Source organism: Myxocyprinus asiaticus, chromosome 31, assembly GCF_019703515.2.
Source record: "Myxocyprinus asiaticus isolate MX2 ecotype Aquarium Trade chromosome 31, UBuf_Myxa_2, whole genome shotgun sequence".
Lineage (NCBI taxonomy): Eukaryota > Metazoa > Chordata > Actinopteri > Cypriniformes > Catostomidae > Myxocyprinus > Myxocyprinus asiaticus.
The window spans coordinates 13,899,269-13,926,991 of record NC_059374.1 but is presented as its reverse complement, the minus strand read 5'-3'; the positions used below and the strand labels follow the sequence as shown (position 1 = coordinate 13,926,991).

The window sequence follows — 27,723 nt, the reverse complement described above, 5'->3', positions numbered from 1 at the left end:
TAATCTATTTATCTTTATTCTTTAAGTGTAATATGTCTACTATTGCTTTCTGAGGGTTGCCACACAAAATTTCGTTGTATTGTATACAATGACAATAAGGTGTCTTATGTCTTACAGCATGTGCAAATAACCGGTGCTATTCATTCTTATTGAATTCCTCCCTGAGTTTTGTGTGGTGAATTATTGGGAGACAAGGGCATGAAACCATCAAAATTCGAGAGAGATTCCCAACTATAGCCTGTTATTGATTTGCCTGATGTAAATATTTTTGCATATTGTTTTGCATACAATTCATGGTAATGTAAATGTAGAGCCGAGGAGGGCGGGGCCGGGCTGGAATGACGCACGCCCGGTCCCCAATCAGCCTGATGGGGCGCGCGAGGGATAAAGGCGGCCGGGGACGACAGTTCGAGAGAGAGAGAATGACAGGCAGCTGTACTGTGTGTTTATGGTTGTGTGTTTTTGTTTAAGTTGTTTATTAAATTATTATTTAAGTTGTCAAGCCGGTTCTCACCTCCTCCTTTCCACTGAACCCCCTTACAGTAAATAAATGTAAATGTTTGATTTTAAGAACATTTTTGTACAATAAACAAGTTTGGAACTTGTTTATCGTACAGGCTTAGGGTTAGGGTTAAGGTTATGTAGGGTCAGGGTTAGTGTCGCAACTTGATATCCAATGTAAAAATATGAAACAAAACCAACTGAACACCACAGAGATAAGCTTAGTAAACATCCAAAAATCCAAATATCTATAATAATATTCTACAACAAAAATCTATTTATATCTAAGTACATTATGTGACACAATACATTAATGTATGTGTTACATAAATGCAATGGATTCTCTGTATGAACAATTATCACTTGAAGAAAAACATTTCAAATATAATTTTATGGTGTCCCTCTGTTTGCTGTCTTATTCATTATGGTAGCCTTTTGAAATACAATTTGAGCAGATATTAGAAAATCCATAGGTAATTATAATAAGAGCAGAGACTAGATTACTGTTGCCTATGATTACTGTAGGTGAATCAATCCCGGTTAATGATTTGTCAGAAATAGGCCTGATTCATCGCAGCTTTAGAAATGGGGTCCACATGTACAGGATAAATAAATAAATAAATAAACCACATTTCCTGTGCTTCTACATACATTGTGCCTCTTAATTCACAGTAACTTTTTTAGGACTATACAGTACTCTGTAAATTACACAAATTTTCAGAAATGTGTTTGCAGACAGACGCAATACGCTCATTATGCCAAGTAACTGGAAAACTGTAGTCACTATCTTCCCGACATCCTTTTTTAAAAAATGGAAAACAAAAGGAGTTGTTAGGCAGAATGACAGCCTCCGTCACCATTCACTTTCATTGTAATTCATTCAAAAAGAGGCAATGAAAGTGAATTCATCATTTTGCCTAACAACTCCGTTTGTGTTCCAAGCAAGAAAGACATTAATACAGGTTTGAAACAACATGAGGGTGAGCAAATGATGACAGAATTAACATTTTTGAGTGAACCATCCCTTTAAATATCAACATTTTGAATTATTTACTGCCATTTCTATTCACAGCCAAGTGTGGCAGAGAGAAAGTGAGCAGTTTTGACTGCAGCTGTAAAAGAACAACCAGGTACTGCTCATAACTCTGTTTGCTCAACAGCATGAAACTGGATGGGTGGATAAATCCTGCTGCAATAACTGCTGAGCAACAATAGAAGTGTGACGTAGCCCATACACACACACACACACACACACATGCATACACACTCTCTTACACACCTATACACCCCTTTTAATGGTAGGGCCATGTACTATCCTTCCCAGTAAATTATCTCCATGGGGTGCGAGGAAACAGGCAGCAGAACGGAAAATGGATTTCCCTCTCTAGGTTTAAAAGCCTTAAAGTGCCTTTCGCTTTCTTTAAAGAGACAGCAGTGACATGCACCAAAATACTTCTAGACCAGAGAGTAGCTCTGAATGCTAATGGCTATTCCAAAACACACCTCACAGTGGTGTGAAATCACTGACAAAGTCGGGGACTGTTTGGGTTAAACCAACAGCTATTTCCCTGGAACAGCTGTACTTTTGACGTCCATTTTGGCTTTGGAAACTACAGGCTGGATTCATTACTTCCCCTCTTGGCTTAAAGTCAGCAGGAAATCAAAATTGACCCTATTTATTTTCTTAATGCACATTACTGATCTTATTTTGGACAATTATTAGGTGCATGTTATTCCAAAGAAAACAATCTTCTTCATAATCTGTCATCAAAATGTATTGCTTGCTCTGCCTTTAAAATGACTTTCCTTTTTGGCTTACATTACCTATGCCATGCAAACACTGTACATGTGAGCCACATGTGTAACCTAAATCCAAATAGCTATTTAGCCATTGTTTTAGGCTACTGTTGTAAGTACTGCCTATAGTTAATGCAGTAATTGAATGTTGGTTAACGTTAATGCAATAAGGGATGGTAACAACCAATTTGAAAGAATCAAAACTTCAAGATACCAATGGGAAATGTCAAGATGCTTTTGAAGGTGAACTCAACCTTCAGCCTCCATGTCCCAGTCAAAAAGTCTTCTCAAAAGTGAATAACGGCTGTGTTTTAGAAGGTGAGTATTATTGCACAATCAACTGCAAGCTTGCATTTAGGTCTGGCTCCATTCTAGAATATTTTCATTTTTCAATAAATTCTTGGTGGATAAAATAAAATTCTGCCCTATATTTTCTCTCATAGAAACACATTACTATAACTGCACTGTTTCAAAATGATTTTTATGTGGCTTATTGTATGTATCATGGCACTTGAGCCAAAAGTGTCATAGAAGCACCACACTATGATGTGGTTGCTTCAGTAATCACGTTTTTTTTATCTCACTTTTGCTATTTATGACACTATAGGTTAGATTTAGGTTTAAGGTTTAGGGTAGAGAGGAAGGTTTTGTTGATTTAAAACTCAACAGAGCATTACCCTTAAAACGTAATCTGTTTGCGAGAAAATTTAACTCGCTGTCAGTGCCACTCAATAGACATTTCACCTCAGAACTGCCGTGATATATGTAAGGTACTATGCAATGTCATTTTGCAAAAATTTCATCACAGTCACATAATTTCCATGAGATCAGGATGATTTTTTCTTCTTGACTATTCTGTTTAAATCAGAAATATACATCACTTTAAGGAAGTTGTTGCAAATGCGTTTCATGTTGACTTCTAAACAAACTTGTAAGCTTCTAAACAATAACCTCCAGGTCGCCTAATCAATCAGGCTTCTAACATCTACAAAACAATTCTTCTGGATCTGTCTGCAACATTCAGTACTGTCAGCAATGAACTTCTGACCTCGTCGATGGCAAAGAAATCAGCTGGATCCCATACCATTTGAGTCCCACAGAGACCAATGTTTGGACCCTTACTGGACGTTAATCACACTAACAGTGATTACATTGCTGGAGGTCACCAATTTGCTGTTCTACTAGTTGCTAGTAGGCATTGCTATTCAACTGTTGTGTCAAACTTTTTCAGGCAGCAGATCAAGTGAGCTTCACTGTCTGCATTCCCATTGATAGTTGCTAAATAACATTGCTGTGCACAGGGTTGGGGAGTAACGGAATACATGTAATGGGATTACGTATTTAAAATACAAAATATAAGTAACTGTATTCCACTACAGTTACAATTTAAATAATTGGTAATTAGAATAAAGTTACATTCAAAAAGTATTTTGATTACTGAAGAGATTACTTTGCATTTTATTGTCATTTGTTTCATTTCATATTTAGTCCTTTCAGATAGAAAACATTTATACATGTAAATGATTTGATCCAAAGTGCATTTGAACAGCGGTGAAACATTTTCTTATGAAGTGTTACATTCATACGAGCAGACAGAGATGTAAGTTTGGAGCAGAAGAAATAATAAATAAACCTTGTGTAAATTGTCAGCTTTACTCTAGCTAAAATGCTATTTTTAGCCATTTTACATGCACATGTTACCAGGCACGATCATATTTTTTATATCAAGAAAATTCACGTTGGATCATAATTTCTTTTTTCTAGTAAGACCTTTGATACAGTATTAGGGCAACAATCATATTCTTGATAATAATATTTGTATTGTTTTCCAGTAGAAAAATCTAAAAATCCTTAAAACAAGATCAGTTTGATTTATCTTGTTTTAGAAACAACACTGCATAAGAGATTTAGGTTTTTCAGAGAATGTATTTTTTTACTGGCAGAGTTTTTATAGTCAAAACAAGTGAAAAAAATCTACCAGTGCTGACGAAGAAATCCAAAGTATGTAGAATACGTTACTGACCTTGAGTAATCTAACGAAATACATTACAAATTACATTTGACAGCATGTATTCTGCAATCTGTAGTGGAATACATTTCAAAAGTAACCCTCCCAACCCTGGCTGTGCATTTGCACAACATTGAGCTGAAATTTGTTGCATTGCCAACAGTCATGTCACCTCAAATTGCTCATTAAAAATGAATGATTGCCTGTCACTTTTTCACTGTAAATCACTGTCAGTGTGAACACCCCTTGATGATGGTTTCCAAAAATGAACTCTGCTAAACTTTGTCGCATTGCACTGGTCTCTGTCACTCATGTCACCTCACATTGCTGACTCTCATTGAAAATAAATGACTTACAGCTGCTGTTAGTGTGAACACCCCTTTTACAGCTACACCAGTACTGCCATTCCAGCACCTATTTTTTAACAATCTCAAAATGCAAGCATCTCTGTATATGCAACTCTGACATATCAATCCGGATGTCCACCCTCAACCCCAAGCTCCTCTTCCTCCAAGCTAAGAGGTCCCTCACCAAATCTCACACAGTCTTAAATCTCAGCTGAAGTTCAAGCAGATGTTTGCTGTCATCCTAGATTACCAGCTGTTCTTTGTGGACCACGGCAACTCTCTGGGCTTCATATAATTCAATTTCAAGGAAAATAAGACCTTTTCCTCAACTAAATCTGTCCTCGGCTCCTCATTTAGGCCAAAGTCATTTCACTGCCACTGCAGATGACTGCAACTCTTTCTTTGCTGGCCTAGCAGCCTCTGCCTCACATACCCTAGAACACATTTAAAAAAGTGCTGGAAATTCTTTTATGTAACAATTCTGCTCAGATCTTTACATCTAGAATTCGGTTCAGGACAATGATGGCTTAACTCTTGGCTCACTTCGAAATGTACATTTACCATCCCCATAAATTATTTTACTGTTTGTATAAACATTCCTTAAAGCAGTGGTTCCCAACCCTGTTCCTGGAGGCCCCCCAACACTGCACATTTTGTATACCTCCCTTCTCTGACACAACCAGTTCAGGTCTTGGAATCTCAACTCATGAGTTAATGAGTTGAATCAGGTGTGTTTGATTAGGGAGATATCCAAAATGTGTAGTGTTGGGGGAGGGGGCTCCAGGAACAGAGTTGGGAACCACTGCCTTAAAGTTAAGTTCATTTTGTCAGACTCGCATCAGAGTTTAATGTTCGATTGTTCTCCAAGTTATAAAATGCATCAACATTGGTGACCATAACCTGTGCAAAACCCAACGATCTGTCTTCTCAGTGTGTAGTCTAGGTTTGTTGTAAATCCAGGAAGCCGGTAGATTGGATTCAGCTCATAATGGATATTACTAGGGCCAATTTATCAATGTTTCCAGGGTTTTTTTTCCTGGAAAAAGAGATATTTTTATTTATTTTTTCACAGGCAGTGGCTATGTAAATGTATCCCAGACTCCTTTGGGAGATAAGAGGAGGCCGAACGGCACATTGTTTATTGGGAGTTGTGTTCAACATAAATCATCTGACCGCAAAGACAGAGAAGATAACTCACCTTTCACTTTGTTTTTCGTTGCCGCCTCTGAGAGCATGAAGTGGAGTAGGAGAAGATGGAGGAACAGGGAAGAAGGAAAAGAGAGAGAAACACAAGTCATTAAACAACACTAAAAGCTGTAGAACATAAAATACTGAGCATACACTTTTCAAGTATTAGGGGGTGAAATTATTAAATAGTTGCGGCACTTTCCTAACCACCCACAATCCAGTTTAACCAGACAATAAATGCACATTGTCATTCTTTTCAGTGTAAAACCACCTCCTTTTAAGTATGTTTTTTACAACGTGAGAGCGAGTAAATGGTGACAGAATTTCCATTTATGGATGAACAGTAACTAATTGAAATTTCCTTTAATGTCAAAAACATACTAGTGTTTGTATATGTAAAACTTTGTCTTCTCCTCTAAAGTTTGCTCATGTTTGAATGCATAAACATAATACCTTCATTATGCCTGACCTTCTGCTTCGCAAGCAGCCTGCCATAAACATTGCCTTGATGAGGAGAGTAACGGACATATTTTATAGCATGTGCCATCTGTATGGACTTCTTTACAGACCCCGCTGAAGAGTAATCATATACACCCCTTCACTGTAAATATGCATATGGAGCATCAGGGATGAGGTGAGAATAATAACTGAAATGACACTGCAACAATTTTACAGAAAGGTTACAGAAAAATTCCCATAAATGCTTTTGCGCTCCTCAAGGTGATATATTCCAAGTCATTAATAATTGACTGGGAACACTTTTTTGACAACTTTTAATAGGGTGAAAAAATAGGGTGAAAAGTTCAGATTTGCATGTGACAAGATAAGTCTGAGGTAGAAGCTTTTAAGTATAATTTGTGGAGTTGTTTAGTAAAGATAGTGTGGAAAGTCTGTGTCTAAATGAGTGAATGTAAATGAGGTTGCTCTTTCATCTGTCAGTTATGTTTTATTTAAGTATCAGCTTTACCTAAGGTGTTTTTCCTAAAACTAAAAATAGACACAAAGCAGACAATTTTCGAGATTCGGGAAAAGGATAGAACAATAAAATGAATGAAAATAGTCCAGATGATTTTATCTTGGAAGGATTCATTGTTTGAGTTCACAATGAGATCTCTGACTTGTGACTGCAGACATTTGTTTCATGTCAAATATCAGTGCAGTTTATAACATTTTTGAGATCTCTTCTGAAATTCTAGTGAAGATGCTCTAGGATCTTTTTCTCTGGAGAAAAATCTTAGAAGCAAGAGACTTAAGCAAAAGAAACATTTTGTTATGAAGATGTTAAAGAAATGTCATTTCTGAGTTTTCTTTCCTATGGGTTCCCACCATTGTTTGATTTAATCCGATTACAAAGTAATTAATTACTGTTATATAATTACCCTTTAGTCAAAATGTACAATATAAAAATGATTTTGTGGTGAAGTAAATAGATCAGTAAAGCTTAAGTACTTTCTACACTGAATAAGTTAGTTTAAGCATAGACATGAAAATATTAAGTAAATTCTACATTGGCACTCAATTCAAACATGTAAAAATGTATGATCTACCTTATAAGTAAATATTATTGATGATTGTTTGTTATCTTTACAATGTGTCAGCATGAATTAATCCTAAAGGAGAAAATCTTGTCATAATTATTTGCTACTTTGTGTAATTTTCACAGGTAAATAAAACAAGTACATTTTACTTTACCTTTCTATGCTGATATTTCCAGCAAGCAAGGCTTGAACAATTAATGAGCTTGCATGGTTTCACTGTTTGCAAATTGATTTAATTGATTTGTTGATTTTGTTGTAACGTTTGGTAACTTCTTGTTTTGTGTAGTCTGAAGTTCATTTTCTAAACATAATTACCCGTTTATGATAAAAAAAAAAATTTAAAAAAATTATCAGTTAATTGTAACCGTCATCGTGTTTTGTTCATTGTGAATTCAGGTCAGCCAGAGCAGCTCTGGATCTTGTTTCTATCACAATGAAAGCAAGGTGATTTGTCTAATAGACTACATAGCGTGCATTAGGCTACCCTGTGGAATATGACATACAAAGTATAATTTCTAATTAAAGCCACCAAGAATTGTGTGTAGGCTTTACTTGAAAATATGGCCTGTTAAATTCACTAGCAAATTCTGCATGGAAATTGTTTCTTAGTTTGTTTGTTTTTTGTGTTTTTTTAAGTAAACCCCACTCCAATTGTTTTTCAGTGTAGTGTAACACATTATCTTTCAAATTCTTGTAATCAGATTACAGTTACCGACTTTCAGTTAATTGTATTACTTAAGTACATTACTGAGGTTACACTTGTTTCTAAAACTATATTATTTATGTAGAATACATTTAAAACATGAATTATGTTTATATGTATGTCTGCACCCCTAACGAGTCATTGTTGCAACAATGAATGAGGAAATATAGACATTATTTTGAATTTAATGTGATTACTTTTTCAATTAATTTGTAAAGTAATATGATAACAATTTTAGAGATGTAATTAGTAATTTGTAGTGGATTACTTTTTTTGAATAACTTCCCCAACACTGGTTCCCACACAATGATCATAGCAACAGCATTTAACATCAGTGCAAACAGTCCTTCAGTTTTCGGAATAACTTTGAAGCCCCTTTTATACCAATACCATTGGGAAAGCCAGACATATGAAGCTGTAAAGTCACATTAGTGGAAGTCATACATGACTATGACATTGTGTATTGTCATTTAATTCTCAAAGCAGCCATTTGTGAGACACGTGGACACTGTTTTTGTTGTACGCGACACGATCACACCGGAAGTCGGCATGTTGCTTCCAAATGTTCCAGAACCCTGACATCGTTCCCCATTATACCAACCTACTGACAAGCGCCATCTACCATAGACATTTTTACATCAGTTCAAATGAGTTTACCTTCTGCTGTGGCATGACAGGAAGTACCGTAAGTTGCGTTAGCAGTGTGGGGAGACCCGGATTCTCTTCCCACACTGAATAGCGTTTGAGTAATGGCTGATGTGCGTAATTCTGAGATTCCATTTTCCCATTTTTACTCCAATGATAGTTAGGTTTAGGGTTGGGGTTTGGGTAAGGGGGTACAGTTAATATAATATGTATTCTTCCTCACTGTATTACATAATTTAACGCTAAATACAACTGGTTTTACAACTCACTTTTGGCATCCCTCTGTGGGCATTTCACTCAGAAACTGAAGCTCACACCTGCTCTAACATCAAAAACATTTTTACATTCGAAAGCACAGGCCAAGTTTAGCTCAAGAAAAGTCAACCTTCCTTTTCTGAATTCACTGTGATATCAGTCTGTTGTACATGACCAGTACTGTTAATACCCCAATTACACGCCAATGTCATTTTTAAAAAAACAAACAAACATATATTTCCATTAGCACTAGTGGTTAAATACCCTTGACCCATCACAAATCAAAGTTCTTGGGCCTGAAAGCCCATATAGCTCAACCCAATATGAATTGGCGCAACGTTCTTAAGTTTAACGAAGGAGTCATTCTTTCTCACACTCGTTAATCTCTCTCATTCTTCCACTTTAGCCAACCACCCCTGACCCCCCTGACCACATGGAAGTTATTAATCTATGACTCTCTGCACAGAGTCAGAATCTAATAGTGTTGACAATGTCAGACTCCATGATAAGATTCTCCTTGCTGTAAGCAGAGAATGTTTGCCAAGTCCTGAGAGGAATACCAATGGATGCGAGGATCCACCAGGGAGCAAACGCTCTTAATCGAACTTTAGTTGCTTGGCTTTCAGTCTTTTCTTTTTTGCCATTAGTTTCCTCCCTTTTGGGTTGTTTATGTGAATTAGTGTGACTGGCAAATAAAGAGAACAAAAAAAAAAAAAAAAAAAGACATTGCAATAAAGAGGATAAATAATACATTTTATAAAGACAAATTCCAAGACTGTGTTTGAACATTAAATATTTATAGTCTTGTCTGACACCTCACCTTAGTAAAAGAAACACGAATTAGCCAATTACAGTTTACTGAATTTTCTAAATGAACTAGCTATTCCTTTCTGTGGCTTATGTTCTATTCGCTGTGCTAGTTCCGAATTTTTTTGGCAGAGTTCTAGACAAGTGCCACCATGCGGTGAAAGTTCATTCCCCAGTAATCATCCATGCTGTATCTTTGATTTCACATCCCTTTTGATCTCTGGCTAGCGAGAGACTACATTTGCACAGAAGTGAAATTATGCTGTTTTGGTCTCAGTACTCTTATGGTTAAGATTTAGGGTTTGGTTTATAGATAGTGGTATTCTAATGTAATTACTACTAAAATGTTTCATTCTAATGATGTTTACTCATGTCTTATGCTTGCGCAGTGCATCACACAATGGTTCAGAATTTTGAGAGGAAAGACCAATTTTAGCATGAAAAAAAATCGACCTCTTGCAAATTTTCTCATGAGGTCATGTGTGGGTGAATCTAACAACATAGCATGTCCGGGTAATATTTCACCCCTAATTCAAAAGAAAAAACTAAGAAATATTTTGCTTAAAGGAAATTATGTCCAATTTCAAGACCAATTTTCTCATTGTGGCATTCATTGCAATGAAGCATGTTTTCTCCCTCATTGTATTTGCTGTACTGCCTTTAATCTATGGTGATTTTAATACAAATTTGTTGGGGAAATTAGCTTAATTGTAATGAAAATAATTTCACAATGCAAAAAATGACATTCATAGTGACCAAGAGCAATCAAGTTTAAAAAATAAGAATAAATAAAAAAATAAATAAATAAAAAAAATAAGAGCAGCATAAAAGAAGTCCATACCTCTCAAAAGTGATATTTGACATCTTCTGAGGCCATACTGTACAACATTTGAGTAACAGACCTACATTTATAAGAAAACTGAAGCTGTTACACACCGAAGCTCTTAATAATAAAAAATAATAAAAAAAATCTTAAAAATAATAGTTTTTTTTGCATGTGTAGTCACTGAACGCACTTTGATTTTTTTTTTTTCTGGATGCAAACATTTGGCTAAATGCATGCTGGATGGATAGATTATCAGGGAATAAGTCTTTCAATCTGTTCCTCAAACAAAGGGATCATAAGACAAAATATAATGCACAAATTACAGTATATGCACCACTTTTATGATAATTTATAGTGCTTTTTTTTTTTTTTTCTTAATCCACTTTGGAAAAAAATTAACTGTCATTATATGGCAATAGCATAAAGATATCAAAAATGTCTCCTTTGGTATTCCAAGGAAAGAATAACATACAGTATACAGCAGAGGCATCAAGCACCAACTTATTTATTTTTTTGCTTTCTGTCCACAGCGTTTTTGTACAGCGAAAAGCTTTTCGAAAATGCTCTCCCAAGTTTTTAAATGTATACATTTAAAAATGCTGTCTTCGCATTGTTTTGTGGACAAAGAAAATGGACATATTCGATAACGATGTCATGTGATCCATTCAACCCAAAACAATCAAGATGGTGGCCTATATTGTAGCAGTGTTGTTGTGCCTGCTATTCATTTTTATAGCGTCGTAAAAGATAACTGTTCTTGGTACAACCTTCACATTGCATTCCTTCAAAGGCGAAGGGAAGTTTACTTGGAATTGCTGTCCGGAAAATTGTTTTTTTTTTTTTATGTGCAGATGAGGATTTAAGTGTTTCCAGATGTTTCAGTGAGGATGAGCAACTTTTGGAAAACTTTTGAAAAGGGCAGTGTGGATGGAGAACATTTCGAAAACGGAAACTCTGTTTGCAAATTCAACTAGATTAATGTGGAAGTAGCCATAGATGACAAGCATTAACTGTGCATACACTGATGTAATGAATTTACTTTTAACATAAATTTGCACTTCCTCTGCATCTATGGCGGAAAGTGTTCCTCGATTGCACTGACCATATTTAGACCTGAGAATAATTATTTAGCATTTTTGACACGTTACCTATAATTAATCAACATGAGGATGAATATATATATATATATATATATATATATATATATACACTGTATATATATATAATTTTGGGTGAACTATATCTTTAAGGCTTTGTTTCCTCCTGCAAAATATAATTATTTTATTTTGGGGTGATACTGTAAATTACATGTTTATGTGAGATCTCCCATCTATAAAAAGTAATGGTCAGGATGTACTATGCCAATTAGCTGGATTCTTCTCTTGGATGTTCCTCTTCCTCAGAGGTACTTTGTGGCGGGCCTTAGTAACCACAATATCTTTTTCACCCCCTTCTCCGGGCATGTTCTAGAAGACTGCAATCCCTTCTCATGCATTCATCCTTCTCTCTCTCGCCTGCTTTTTCTGGCAGGGCCTATTTCTGATACCTGCCTGCAGGCGATATGAAGAGAAGGGGGAGTCGGTCCCCACGGTGATTAGTCTAACCAACCATTAGAAAGGATTTGTCCTCCAAAGCAGAGAAAATGAGGCAGCCCGTAGACTCGCCCTCCATTGAGCTCACCGGGTAGGCGGTGGAATCATACCTCACATTGCCAAACAGCGGCAGTCCCTTGGGCACTTTGGCTGCAACTGACCTTACGTCAAAGAGTTACCCATCATTCTCAGGCCAAAGGGGTAAAAAAAAAGAATCAGACAGCCACAGAAAAGCTTGTTTTTTATTAGTGGTGGTTACTAAGGCAACAACTCTGTTACTATTGCTCATACGTAGGGATAGGTGTTTGAATAAACCCTAAGTATAAAAATTTTATGCATAACTCGTCCCTCATCGGGGAACCAAGATGTTTTTTATTTGGGAACAAATAAAGAACAAAATATATTACTATTAATGGTTCTTGGGGCTATAATCACTTTTACTTTAACCTCAAACAGAGCACAAAAAATAATACTGTTGCACCTGTACATTGACAATACAGGTGCAAAATCTTGACTCATACGTAGGGTTAGGGGTTTTAATAAAGTATTAAAATTTATACGTAATTCTTCCAACACAATCTGTGTCAAATACAGCCTCAAATCGTGAAGATATGAGAAGATATGTTCTTTTACTTTTCTAAGTGATTGAACTTACAATTTCCACCAGGCAGACGACAAAACTGGTGAAAAAAAAATGCTATAATCATACACTGAAGGTGGGAACCAAGCCATAGGAACCAGAATACCATAGAGACATGTTTAGGGGTGGTTTCTTTTGAATTGGTCCAGTAAACAACACCCTAACAACCACCTAAAAATGCCCTAGCAACAGCATACTGTAGCTAAAACTGCATGCAAAAAACACCCAGTACACTTTAGTAACTGCATAGCATCATGGCAGCAACTTCTGCATTGGCAAGCACCACTCACATTTTCTTCAGAAAGTGTAAAAATCTTTTAATTTTGATTTCTGAATAGTGAATGTTACTGATGAGTAATTTGATTAGATAGTGTAGTGGTGTATTGAACCAGCTTTTTCCCAAAGATTATGGATAAGCTCAAAGGGTTTTCTTTTCTTATTATTTCATGTCCATCAATATTGGTGGAATTGGTGGATCCAGAACAATATGGATTCTTTTGTGTAGCATTCTCAAAAAGGGCTAGCTAGAGACTACATGTGTAAACTAAACATAGCCCTCATAACCAGAGCTGGTACTCAGGCTGTTTTCTTTGCCTGAAAACTTTTTGCAACACTGCAAGATTCTGAAGCTTTTCCCAGGAGAAACAACCTGCTAGTGCAACTGAAATCAGCAGTCAGCTAGTGGCCACTTAAGCAGACCTCCTCAGACTGATAAGAGGAAGAGTTTGAGGTAGGAAAGATAGAAAACACTCCATATGTGTGATGAGACATAAGAATGAGGATCTAAATGCAGCCTTTTTAATAAAATAAAGGTAAACCAGGTAACTCCGAACATAATGAAATAAAACACAGGGAACAAAGCACAGCATAATACAGATGAAGACTGACAAAGAAACCAGGGGAAAAACAAGGAAACGAGGAACACCTGGGGAAACAATCAGGGGGAAACCCAATCATGAAAAGAAACTACAAAAGGACAGAAGTGAAAACTAAAAAAAAAAAAAACTAACAGGAAACAGGAACTAAACCAGAATTTCAACAGAAGTCAATACAAAAAACAGGGAATATGTGACAGAGCCCCCCCATTTAAGGAGCAGATTCCAGACGCTCCAAAAAACAAAAACAAATTGTCCATGGGGTGTGGGGGAAAACAGGTAGTTCAACGGGGCACAAGGGGAGCAGGGGAACAAGGCAAAGACATGGAGGCTAGAAACCAAGGTGGAGCCAGAAGGATGAAGAGCCAGGGTGACACTGCAGGCTTGGAGGACCAAATAGACCAGAGCAGATCAGGCGGACAGCCAGGAGACCAGAGCAGATCAGGCGGACGGCCAGGAGACCAAGGAGATGACCTCAAGGTGGGGACTGGGTCAGGAGTCCTGGGAGGTGGCCGCAGGGCCGAGACAGGGTCAGGAGACCTGGGAGGTGGCCACAGGGCCGAGACAGGGTCAGGAGGTGGTGTAGGAGGAGTGTCTGGGGGAGCGGGTGGAGCCGCAGGAGGAATGGTCTCTGGGGGCAGAGCCATGGAAGACTCTGGGGGCGGAGCCGTGGAAGACTGTGCCATGGGAGGCTCGAGACAAAGAGTCCTGGATGAATGGGAAATGACCTCCAAGGTCGCAAACATGAGAAGAGACTCGGGGATGACCTCCGTGGTCGTGTACATGGGAAGAGACTCGGGGATGACCTCCGTGGTCGTGTACATGGGAAGAGACTCGGGGATGACCTCCGTGGTTGTGTACATGGGAAGAGACTCGGGGATGACCTCCGTGGTCGTGTACATGGGAGGAGACTCGGGGATGACCTCTGTGGTCGTGTACATGGGAGGAGACTCGGGGATGACCTCCGTGGTCGTGTACATGGGAGGAGACTCGGGGATGATCTCCGTGGTCATGTACATGGGAGGAGACTCGGGGATGACCTCCGTGTTCGTGTACATGGGAGGAGACTCGGGGATGACTTCCGTGGTCGTGTACATGGGAGGAGACTTGGGAACAGAAACTTTTCTTCTCTTCCTCCTCCTCTGGATGGCCGAAGTTGGCAATGCTGGCTCTGGGACGGACGAGGCTGGCAACGCTGGCTCTGGGACGGATGAGGCTGGGAACGCTGGCTCTGGGACGGACGAGGCTGGCAACTAGTTGCCCGTGGTAGGTGTGGCCATTGGCTCGTTGACCGTGGCAGGCGTGGGCGCTGACTCGTTGACCGTGGCAGGCGTGGGTGCAGCCAATTTTTGAGGTAGGGTCTTCATGGACCTATGCACCGACATCAGTGGCAGATAATACAACTTGGAGACAGGGACCGTGGAAGGCTTTGTGACAGGGGCCGTGGATGCAGGTTTTGGCCCGGGGTTCCCACCATAATCCACTGTATAATTTCCAGAGCCTTCTCCACATAATCGCAGAGCGTTCAGTGAGGATCAGCCAGAGGCATGAGTTCCCTCAGTGCACTATTCAGACCGGCCCAGAAGAAAACCACCAGAGAGCTGTCTGGATAGTGCACTACATTTGCCAGCTCTAAAAACTCACGGGCATGATCCTCGACTGGACGGTCCCCTTGCTGAAGGAGCAGAATCCTGACGGCCGCTAGATCCATTTCTAGGTCAGTCGTTCTGTGACGAGACAGGAGAGGAATGAGGATCTAAATGCAGCCTTTTTTCAATAAAATAAAGGTAAACCAGGTAACTCAGAACATAATGAAACAAAACACAGGGAACAAAGCACAGCATAATACAGATGAAGACTGACAAAGACACCAGGGGAAAAATTTAGATTTTTTTGGATTGAAAAATTTTAACCCATGATGCTGTTTTAGTGTCACTTAAAAAAAAAAAAAAAGAAACAAATATTTTGAAAATAAAGTCATAACATTACAAAAATAAAGTCATGGAGTTTCGAGAAAAAGTCATAAAGTCATAACATTACAATAACTCATTATTTTGAGAATAAAAGCTACGTAAACATTCATCCGGATACATTTGAAAATGCCATTTTCATTTTCGAAATGCTCTCCGTCCAAACTGATGTTTTCAAGCGTTTTCCAAAAGTCACTCATCCACACTTAAACGTATGAAAACTTTGAAATCCCCTTAGACTGCACATGAAAAAAAATGCTGTTACATGTACGGTCTGAAATGCAATTATCCTCATGTTACATCGCCAGACAGCTATTCCGAGTAAGCTTTCCATTTTCGTCTCGGAAGGAATGCATTGTGAAGATTGTACAAAGTAACATTTAAATTAACAATGCTATCATCGATTTCAGATATTTCCATTTCCCCTGTCCACATTACAACGTGAAGATGCCATTTTCAAATGTATCCACTTGGGAGAGCATTTTCGAAAAGTGTGGACGGAAGGCCAAAACGTAGAGAAAAAGATGTGTTTTTAAACGAAAACATGTAAGTGTGTTTATGGCTAAAGTTGTAGCATTATAAAATTAAAGTAGTAATATTTTAAGAATAAAGTCAAATTACTGTATGAGAATAAAGTCATAGAATTATGAGATTAAAGTACCAATATTTTGAGAATAAAGTCCAAATATGAGAATAAAGTCGTAGCTTTATGAGAATAAAATAATAACATACTAATCTAAAAAGTACTAATCTTTTGAGAATAGTCCAAATTACGAGAATCAGGTTGATCATTACGAGATTAAAGTTGTAATATTTTGAGAATAAAATCAAAATTAAGAGAATAATGTTGAGCATTATGAGATTAAATTCTTAATATTTTGAGAATAAAGTCAAAATTAAGAGAATAAAGTTGAGCATTACGAGATTAAAGTCGTAATATTTTGAGAATAAAGTCAACATTTCGAGAATAGTTGTAGTATTGCGAGATTACGAGATTAAAGTTGTAATATTGAGAATAAAAATCAAAATTATGAAAACAAAGTCATAGCATTACGAGATTAGAGAACAATTTTTAAGAACAAAGTCAAAATTAGGAAAAAAAAGTTGTAGCATTACGTGATTAAATTAGCAATATTTTGCGAAAAAAGTCAAGGTTACATGAATAAAGTCGTAGCATTACAAGATTTAAGTCTTAATATTATGAAAATAAAGTGATAAGTAGCATTGAAGTTATGTGATGGAAAACAGCAAAGTGTAGCATTGTTTGCCATTTCAGATTGCACAGAAGAAGCAATTTTCTTAATGTTAATTTCCTATTCCTATTGTAGTAATCGCAGCTTTTCTCGTAATGACCAGAACCAGAACACCTGAAGCTGAGCAGCAGTTTTGCACACACAACATCCTCCACTGCGTGAAGTGCCAGTCTGCTCAATGTCACCCCCATGCTGTCCTCCTCACCTGTGGCCAACGCTGTGTGAATAATTCAACATCTCTGTATTATTAATGAAGAATGAGGTGTAAGCAATGGCCGATGCCTGGGGCCATTTACAGTGACAATGCTGAACACAATTCCAGAAGCAGGGAAAAACCCATATAAACAACTCACCGTTTCCCACGGGAACATTTAACGGCTCGCACGTTTACCGTTTCATTCCTTGATTTATCATTGTTGGAGTTACACTTAAAGGGCAGAAAGGAAAGAATGAATTGGTAAAAGGTTAAAGCTAAATTATGTTAGGAGGCGAAATGTCTGAGGCACATTTAAAGGACAATCAAACACTTTTACCAAACCTTCCCTATGCCTTCTTGTAAGAAAAAAATTTAATATTTCTAAGAAATTACACTGAACAATAGCGAAAAAAAACTTTAGCAATGAAAATGGACTGAGTGCCTTACAAAAACTTTTTTTTTAAAAATACATTTTCATTCATTTTCCTAAGAAAACACCATTGAAAAATACAAGTGTGCCTGATGGACTACATGAAACTCTTTCTAAATGTCAAGTCTTATTCCATGGCTGTAGCATTAGAAATGGCATTTTCACACACAGCTATGCTAGTTGACAATGGCAGAAAATTATAATATGAACCAGTGGTTATTTTCTAGGAGGCATTTTTAATGGTTAGATTCAGGTAGCCAGACTGTTGACTATCGGCATAAAGTCTGGTCCACATTGCTGCGTATTCTGGCCAAGAACTGCCCATTCAGGCAGAAAGAGACCACGGACCAACAAAAATGACTAAACAGGTAGGACAAAGCACATGTATCACACAAAGCACAAGTTCAAAGTAAATTCCTGATGAGATACAAGATGGTCAAGTTTAAACTTTACACTCTCTCTAATAAAGATATTACATTTGTAGATGTGGTAATGTCAGAGCCTGTCTAAAGGGTGAGCCTGAAGGTTAGCATAGAATAGCATAACACAATGATCCCATAGACATTCCAGGGGCAGTACACTGGCGAGGAGACAAGAGGCCGTTCTTTTTTAGTGGATGTCTATGGAGGAGACGCATTAGTGTGCTGAATAAACTGAGAAAAATGCTCATCACTTAATGAATTGACCACCTTTCTGCTAATCTTCAACATGTTAAACAGTACTTGTGGAGTGAACTATGTGTAGAGTTTACAACGATAAAATTGGTGTTTTATAAGGGAAGTCATGGATGATTTTGCAACAGGTGACTTACTGTTGTAACACGCTAGTTGACTGTCACACTCTCACTATGGTAAAAGCAAGGAGGTTGTTATCTCAGTATAGAAGATCTCTGGTAATATTTTACAAGTCGCTGTTTGCTAGGTAGCTATGTAGCAGTTGAAGTAAAATTTTTGTAACTATCCTTTTAGTATGCTAATGTTAGCTAGCTAGCTACGTTCATGGGCTATGTTCACACTAATGTGATTTCATTTGACAACGTGTTGATTTTGGTCTTTCATCCACACTGGGGACATTTAAAATGTTTTCCATAACCAAATACTTTGGAAAACGGTGACGCTGGGACACTGAAAATGGAGGTCTTAAACTTAAACTGATTAGCGTGGATGTAGCCATAGAAAACAATGGTTTCAAATTTAGGATGCTGTATGTTGTCTACCTGTAGTGTCCAGTGTGCAGCCTCCTTGAGGCTGAGACTAGTAATGGTTCCAATTCAGAAAACAAGAAATTATTTTGATAAGTGTCCCTTCCCTCTTGTCCTTAAAGTAAAGCTTCAACAAATGTGTGCAATAAATCTGTTTTGGCTGCTCTGTCACCAGTAATGATTTTTTGGTGGTTAAATTTTTTCTCTTGCTCATTCAGCTTATATTAAATGTCCTTAAATCTTGTTTACAAATCCTAAATATTATAAACACAGATCCTTTGGTGTCATATTGATTTATTTGTCCTTGTATCCAGAGCTTGACAATGCATTTAATTGCGTCCCTCTTCTGAAACTTTGTATAACTGTGACATCATTGTGTTTCACCACAAATGTGGTTTGCTGGTCTACCAGCCTGGACAGGCTGGTCTGGTTTTTGAGGGGTTTTGGGCACTTGTCAGCTGGTCAGGCTGGAAGACCAGTTAAGTAGTAGTTGACGAGCTGAAGACCAGCTTGGCCAGGTTGGGAGATCAGCTGGACCAGCTTAAACCAGCTAAGACCATCAACACAGTTTAGTTGAATTTAATCTTAGCTGGGTTAGTTGGTTCCCTAACCTGATCAGACTAGTGCTGGTTTACCAGAGTTCTGGGCATTTGTCAGCTGGTCAGGCTGTGAGACCAGCTGTACCAACTTAAACCAGCTAAGACCAGCAAAGCACCTTGGGTTTATTTACTGTAAGTTGTTTTTTAACCGGGTTAGCTGGTTTGATGGTTTTAGAGAGGTTTTTGCACTTGTTAGGCTGGGTGACCCGCTTAAACCAGCTACTACCAGCTTGGCCAAGCTGGTAGACCAGCTACACCAGCTTAGTTTAGGCTTTTTTTTTTTTTTCTTGCAGAGTTAGCTGGTCTCCCAGCCAAGTTAGGCTGGTCTGGTTTGATGTTTTAGAGGGGGTTTGGGCACTTGTATGCTTTTTAGGCTGGGAGGCCAGCTTAAACCAGCTTGGCCAGACTGGGAGACCAGCTAGACCAGCTAAGATAAGCAAACCAGCTTCGGATGGCTTAAGATGTTTCTTATGGCAGGAATATGCTAGATAAACACTGGTCTTCTGGAGCCGCCACCATATACAACCCCAGTTGTTGAAAACGCCATCTTATATTTGGCACGTGGCTGGAGCTTTAGAAAATGTTTTGACATTAACCTCCTTTGCATACATCCCTGCGGCACACAGCATGTAGATAAGAGAGAGAGAGAGAGAGAGAGAGAGAGAGAGAGAGAGAGAGAGAGAGAGGGACTGCCGGTTATGGAGGATTCAACTTTCTGCAGTCCTTATCTGACACGTCCCCAGAGGAAAGACAACCCGTCAGCACTGCATTTCGTGGCCACCCCTGACTCATGTCTACAACTCTGATGTCATTGTGTGTCCGTACACAATAAACCATGTTTGGAAGTGCTGATCGGCCAGAGTGAATGAAGCTGGGTAGAGGTGCGCTGCTTCCTTTGAGATGTCTGCATGTACAGGTGAGTTGGACATGTTGTTTGACAAACATTTATTATGGACATGACTAAAGCACTGTTGATGACCACACATTTAGAGCTGCTGCTGCATAGATAATGAATTACAGTGGCCCCAAATGTATCTAGCAGGGTTGGGAGGGTTACTTTTTAAATATAATCTGTTACAAATACTGATTACTTGGTAAAATGCAATCAGTAACCTAATCCAATATCCACAATAAAAAGTAATATAATCAGATTACTTTAAATTACTTTTTGATAACCTTAAGGTCACATATGGGGATAAAGTCAAGAGAAAAGCAATATGATCCCGAAGACCTTTAATTATACCTTCTGGATGTAAATAAAACTTGTTTGAATAAAGTTATAATGTAGCTGTTATTATACTGTATATAAACATGGAAACACAGGGACACTGCCTCCTTTATAGGAAAATAGAATGTGTTGATATCAAGAATAACTCAGTATTTTTAAGCAAATCAGCACCATGTATCACAAAGAAAGCTGAACAAACTCATGATTCCAGGATTAGTTTTAGTTTGACAAAATCCAACAAATCTAGTAAGACTTCATTATGGTTAAGTGGTATCAAGATGCTGGTTATCAACTTTTTTCTCGATCCTGATTTTCTGATTAGTTCACCAGCACATTCACATGAATGAATGACTTTTGCACCGAACAGTCAATCGCATGCAACATGGAGTCATTATGAAAATTATGAAGAAATTAATTATGATATGGAATATGCTAAATTAAAACACATTTACGCAGAATGAAAGATCACTATGAAACCATGAATAATTATAACACATTTCCAAAGCACAAGAGATAATTATAAAATGATGAAGAATATTTACACAGCAAGAACAAACACTGCTGTTGCCATGAGAGCTAGAAAGGACTGCTGGGGGAAAAAAAGCAGGTTAGCCATTTAGAGTATTCTACTATGGCGATGAACCCCGATGAAAACCTATTTACCTTCCTGGTACTGTGAATTAAGAGTTTGCTCAAACTAAGTTTAAATTTACCTAGCTAGTCATTTAATCCATGCTTTATGATATAGGTGTAAGTTGAGACCTCTATCTGCTACAGAAAATTACTTATTTACTTATTAAGCAAATACAATTTGAACCGATGCACTGAATTATGTCTTGGTTAACATTGAACAAAATATCTCAGATTCAAAAACACTGAAAAGTTTAATTCTCCTATGTATTACAGTTAGTGTTCAGACTAATTGGCACCATTCATTAACTTCCGACTGTCTTCAATAAGTAGATAACGGGCTTCATCTTCATCATCATTATAATGCAATGCTTCCAGTGTCTTTCCTCTAACACCACTAGGCTTGCTAACGTTTATGGGTGATTCTATATTTAGCTTTAAAGGTGGATTTTAATGAAAAAGAAAGTAAAAACAAGTTCTAGTTTTAAAGAATAGATCAAAATTTAGATTTAAACCTTTTTGTCTTTACTTATTCCTACCTTCTGAGTTTTTAAATGTTACATTTGCCAGAATTTCTTCCTCACCCAGACTTTTGAACTGTTCTCAACAATAAATGTATTAAGTGTCAAAATTTTCCATTGCACTTTTTCTCAAATAACTTATAAGGTATTGATGTGTACAATCTGGGTTTTTTAATAATGAAAAAAAAAAGAAGAAGAAGAAGAAATGATGTCCCCAATGCTCTTGTCATTACATCACGAAAAACATTTCAGAGAACAACTTTAGAGTTTCAAATGATGTTATGATGGAAATAAGAAGTGAATGGAGCACATACTGTATCTGCCAAGGCAGCAGAGTGACCAATCAAGAATTGAATAATCCAAAACATTAATTTTTAGATTTAACATCATGATCTTTGTTATAGTTCACCCAAAAATGAATATCCTGTCCATATTACAGTTTTCTTCCATGGAAGAAAGAACATCATTTGGGTTTGGAACAACACAAGAGTGAGAAAATGTTGACAGATTAAATTTTTTTGCATGAACTATCACTTTGTTACACTTAAAATTTTTACACTGCTAAATTACATTTACACTGCTAAATTAAAAATGTGCCATCACAATCTGTGAAAGGGGTCCATTTTTGTATATTTTGTCTTAATGAGAAACAACACAATACTGTAAAGAAAAACCGACTCTCTCCCCTAAAACAGCCACAATAAACCTCATCCTCTTCTTGAAATGTCTAGTTCTTCTTTAATGAGCTTTTTAGCACACAGAAAGATCCTATAAAGCATTGAATGACCCACATGTAGCAGGTACAGTATGCAGTCTTTTGGCCCAAGAATGGTGAGTTCAATCCATCTCTTTTCATGTTTTGAGACATCTCATGTCATTGTGACCTTCTCAAAGTCAGTGCCCTGAATCGCTTTTCATCCGTGTAAGCCGTGACCTTTCCAGCTTGGAGGCTTTTAGCCTTACCTGCAGCACCACACAGCTCCACCACCTGCTCCAGGAGCACAGCCTGACTGAGAGCTAATGCTTCAGAGATCAGCCGCTCTCATTCACCACCTCAAAGGCATGTTGTCATGCCAAAGCATGGCATTTGTGTATTCAAGGGGTAGTAGAAAATGGAAAAAGGAAAACCTTTTTTGATAAGTGAGAGTGATAAGATAAATACTTTGTTTTACATTAATAATTTAAACAGGAGATGATAGATAGATAGATAGATAGATAGATAGATAGATAGATAGATAGATAGATAGATAGATAGATAGATAGATAGATAGTGTGGTGCTACAGACACTGAATAGATTATGATATAATATGACACCTACAAATGTTTGAACCAAATAAACAGATTGATTTGTTTAGCACAGCACAGCACAGCAGGGAAACAACCACTCAGTACGGCAGTGTTGTCATTAAGGGAGAAAGTGGATGTTTTTTCTACACAAATCCAGAAATATCGCAATTAGCAAGGCATGGTGAACAATTATAGCATAATAGATTAGATTGCTGGTAATGAATGGCACATCTATGCATACTGTGATAACAATAGTGATATCACAGTACAATGAGGACTTTTATAAGGAGTCCTATTGGTTACACTTTCTGCGCACCTTATACTGTAGATAAACAAGTTTGCTGTCTTTACCTAGATTTCTACATGTGTTACAAGAATTAATTCATAATTTCATCCTTTTGAAGCTCTAACCTAACAACAACCTTGAGGTTACTAATGAACATTTTACAATATATGTAGTTACTAACATATTGTTGTAAAATGGACCTATGGTATCTACTAGTGAATTGCATCTACACTAATATTATTATATACAGACAATCAGAAAGTATTCAGACCCCTTCATTTTTTTTTTTATTTATTTTTTTTTTTTTTCACATTTTGCTATATTGCACCCTTATGCTAAAATGCTTTAAATACATCAATCTACACTTCATACCCCATAATGACAACAGATTTTTGATAACTTTGCAAATTTATTAAAAAGAAAAAAACAGAAATATCACATAAATATTCAGACCCTTTGCTATGCCACTTGAAATTTAGCTCAGGTGCATCCCATTTCTCTGGATCATTTTTGAGGTGTTTCTACACTTTGATTGTAGTCCACCTGTGGCAAATTTAATTGATTGGACATGATTTGGAAAGGCACACACCTGTCTATATAAAGTATCACAGCTGAAAATGCATATCAGAGCAAAAACCAAGCCATGAGGTCAAAGGAACTGCCTGCAGAGCTCAGAGTCAGGATTGTGTTAAGGCACAGATCTGGGGAATGCTACAAAAAGATTTCAGCTGCATTGAAGGTTCCCAAGAGCACAGTGGCCTCCATAATTCTGAAATTGAAGAAGTCTGGAACAACCAGGACTCTTCCTAGAGCTGGCTGCCCAGAACTGAACAGTCAGGGGAGAAGGGACATGGTAAGAAAGGTGACCAAGATGGTCACTCTTGTTGAGCTCTAGAAATCATGTGTGGAGATGGGAAAAACTTTCAGGAGGACAACCATCACTGCAACACTCCACCGATCTGGGCTTTATGGAAGAGTGGCCAGACGGAAGCCTCTCCACAGTGCAATACACATAAAAAAGCACTTAAAGGACTCTCAGACTGTGAGAAACAAGATTCTCTGGTCTGATGAAACAAAGATTGAACTGATTGGCCTCAATTCCAAACGCAATGTCTGGAGGAAACCAGGCACCGCTCATCACCTGCACAATACCATCCCAACGGTGAAGCATGGTGGTGGTACCATCATGCTGTGGGGGTGTTTTTCAGTGGCAGGGACTGGGGGACTGGTCAGGGTTGAAGGAAAGCTGAATGCCGCAAAACACAGAGATATCCTTAATGAAAACCTGGTCCAGAGCGCTCAGGACCTCAGACTGGGCCAAAGGTTCATCTTCCAACAGGACAATGACCCTAAGTACACAGCCAAAACAATGCAAGAGTGGCTTAGAGACAACTCTGCGAATGTCCTTGAGTGGCTCAGCCAGAGCCCGGACTTGAACCCAATCGAATATCTCCAGAAAGACCTGAAAATGGCTGTCCACTGATGGTCCCCACCCAACCTGACAGAGCTTGAGAGGATCTGCAGAGAAGAATGGCAGAAAATCCCCAAATCCAGGTGTGCAAAGCTTGTCGCATCATACACAAAAAGACTTGAGGCTGTAATCACTGCCAAAAGTGTTTCAACTAAGTACTGAGTTCAGGGTCTGAATACTTATGTCAGTGTGATATTTCAGTTTTTTATTTTTATACATTTGCAAAGTTATCAAAAATCTGGTTTTTGCTTTGTCATTATGGGGTATGGAGTGTAGATTGATGTAAAAAAATAATAATTTAAATCATTTTAGCATAAGTTTGCAACATAACAAAATGTGAAAAAAAATGAAGGGCTCTGAATACTTTTTGAATGCACTGTATATTTTCCTTTCTCATCATAAGGATATATATCCCGATGCTACCAGAGCCTGCCAAATCTAGCTCTTGTCCAGGCGGATGTTCTACTCCCATTGCTATGTGTCACTGAGCCTACGACTACTAACTGCAGTCTGTGCCAGCCAGACAGAGAGGAGCACTTCGATGATCACTGTCTGCATCCCTTCAGTCTATTATGATGGACTTCACTGGAAATTAACTGCTACAAGCTTCAAGCCAGACTGCAGGGCACATCTAAGTGACCTCTGCTGGGGCATCATTTTGGTCTTAGGATGGACTACACAGCAAATAAACTGCTCTCAACCGCAATCCTATCGAACAGCAAGTAACATTTCTCTGACCTCTGCTTGCATCACTTCTCTTAAAATGGAATACATAGACAACAAATTGATGCCAACTGAAGGCTTTATCAGCCAAATAACAAAAGACACTGCATCTATGTGCACTTCCACAGTCAACTTCGGGATAGACTCATTAATCTTACAGTTCAATCAATATTCTTTTGTTTTAAACATTGCCATCTACTCAGTTTAATCAACCATTACATGACTTGTATTTAACACAGATAACTAATATTGGCATTATAATTATGCTGTAGAGCCAGAGAGCAACTGACTCCCCCAGCTGAGCCTGGTTTCTCTCCAGGTTTTTTTTTTTTTTTACCATTAAATAACATCTTATGGAGTTGTGGGTTCCTTGCCACAGTAGCCTTTTGCCTGCTCACTGGGGGCCTAAAGACAAATAATTTTAAGGCATGATTTTTCATTAAGTTTTCCCTTTAAACTGAATAATGATGACTTTAAGACATTACAGACATTTCAGCATACTTTTTTCTGTAAAGTTCCTTTGAAACGATGTGTTGTGAAAACTGCTATGCAAATAAAAACTTGACTATGGAAAATAGAGATGATTAAAAGACTTACTGACTTTGACACAGAGTCATGAGGGTCTACAGGGGTCCTCTCTGTGGTATAATTTCCTGTTGTATGGTTTTCAACAAAAGGGCTTTTTGTGTGTTGGTTGCACTACACTAACATTAAGGATATCAAATTAAAATGTGAATATTTATTGAATTTATGATATAAATTCACATTTGTATGTGAAAACTGTGCATTTGAATTTTAGATGTGTGCCAAGCACTGATGATGACTTTGGTTGAAGCTTGCAACATAAGCAATCTGTTTTAAAATGCTGTGTTCAATTTAGAAAAGCGTGTTTTGAAATCCGCACAGTCTGTCCATCTATTGCAGCCACTATTGCAGCACTGGGCTCAGATACATGCCGTTACTGTGGTAAGGCAGAGTTTGAGCCACAAATGCCACACAACCGAGTTCAACCGAATACCAGTACTATCTGGGAATATTACTGCCATACTTACAACTGTAATTAGTGAAAAACAATATGGTAGCACCAGTATTTTGAAGCTTGAATACCGCTGTAGTAATGTGGCCCCAGTATACCTTTAAAACAGAACTGTCTATTGAAGCATTTATGTTCTTGTTTTACTTAAAATTTGAGAATATGAACATGCAAAGTCGGTTTATTTCATAATTGTATGTACTTTAGTTTATAATGGAATGCACTTTTGTTAACAATCAGTAAAGTTCTTTGAAATAAACAATGTAAGCACTTTGCTGTTTATTTTTTATTCATTCATTGTACCCTCTTGTGGATTTTGGAGACAACATTAACTTAAAAATCTGGTTATTTGTATCTTTTTTGCATCTATTTTGATATAATTAGAATTTGATAGTATTTAAGTAAAAAAAGCTGATAGTTTCTCAGCCCTGTTGACAGCTCTAACTGACATTAATTTGAAGTTTTTCAAACGTAAATAATATTTTAAAATCAAATTTTACTACTTCTCAACTTCTTCATAGTAGCATAGTAGTTCCAAAAGTAAGGATATTTAACAGATAATATATACTGATACCATAACAGCACCAAAACTCACACTGTACCCACAATTGTGCTGTTGTACTGAATATGAGCACAGCTATGATTACCTGGGGGACTTTTTTCTTTGCTGTATTTTTGGGCAGTTACACCACCTTAATTAATAAAATATAAAATGGTGTATTAAAAAATATATAAAGTCATTGCATTTTAATGAATTTAGTACAAATCTACATGTGCCGATAAGTTTTTGCTTAAACCATTTATGACCGTACCCATATAGAGGAAACCCATTTAAGGTGTTTACATGACCTTACACGTTGTCGACTTATTAAGCATAATCAGGATAAAATTGTGCAAGTAAATACACTCAAAGATAGAAAGGTATGACCGTTTACAATTTTCTACAAGATAGTTTCTCCTGTGTCCATCATGATATTGTGTCTCCCTGTTTTGTTGTTCCTCTTTATGTTTTGACCAACAAAGATATTGTTTCAGGTCAATCCTCAAAATATGACTCCAAGAGCCACGAGTATATCGGATTCCAAATGTGACTGCAGCAGCGCTCCATTGCTCATGTTTGGATGTATACAATTGCTTATGTTTTTTGGCCATAAATCTCTAATTTAATTTTC

General features: G+C 37.6%; 1 protein-coding gene across 3 annotated transcripts in view; it reads right to left on the bottom strand.

Moving 5' to 3' along the window:
* Nucleotides 1–27,723, bottom strand: part of LOC127421897 (cell adhesion molecule 2-like) — a 339,569-nt gene that overhangs the window by 97,991 nt on the left and 213,855 nt on the right. For all 3 annotated transcript variants that reach the window (XM_051665104.1, XM_051665106.1, XM_051665105.1), the window contains exon 2: nucleotides 5,852–5,878. In XM_051665104.1, coding sequence (XP_051521064.1) covers nucleotides 5,852–5,878 — 27 coding nt within the window. The remainder of the gene's footprint in view (nucleotides 1–5,851; nucleotides 5,879–27,723) is intronic.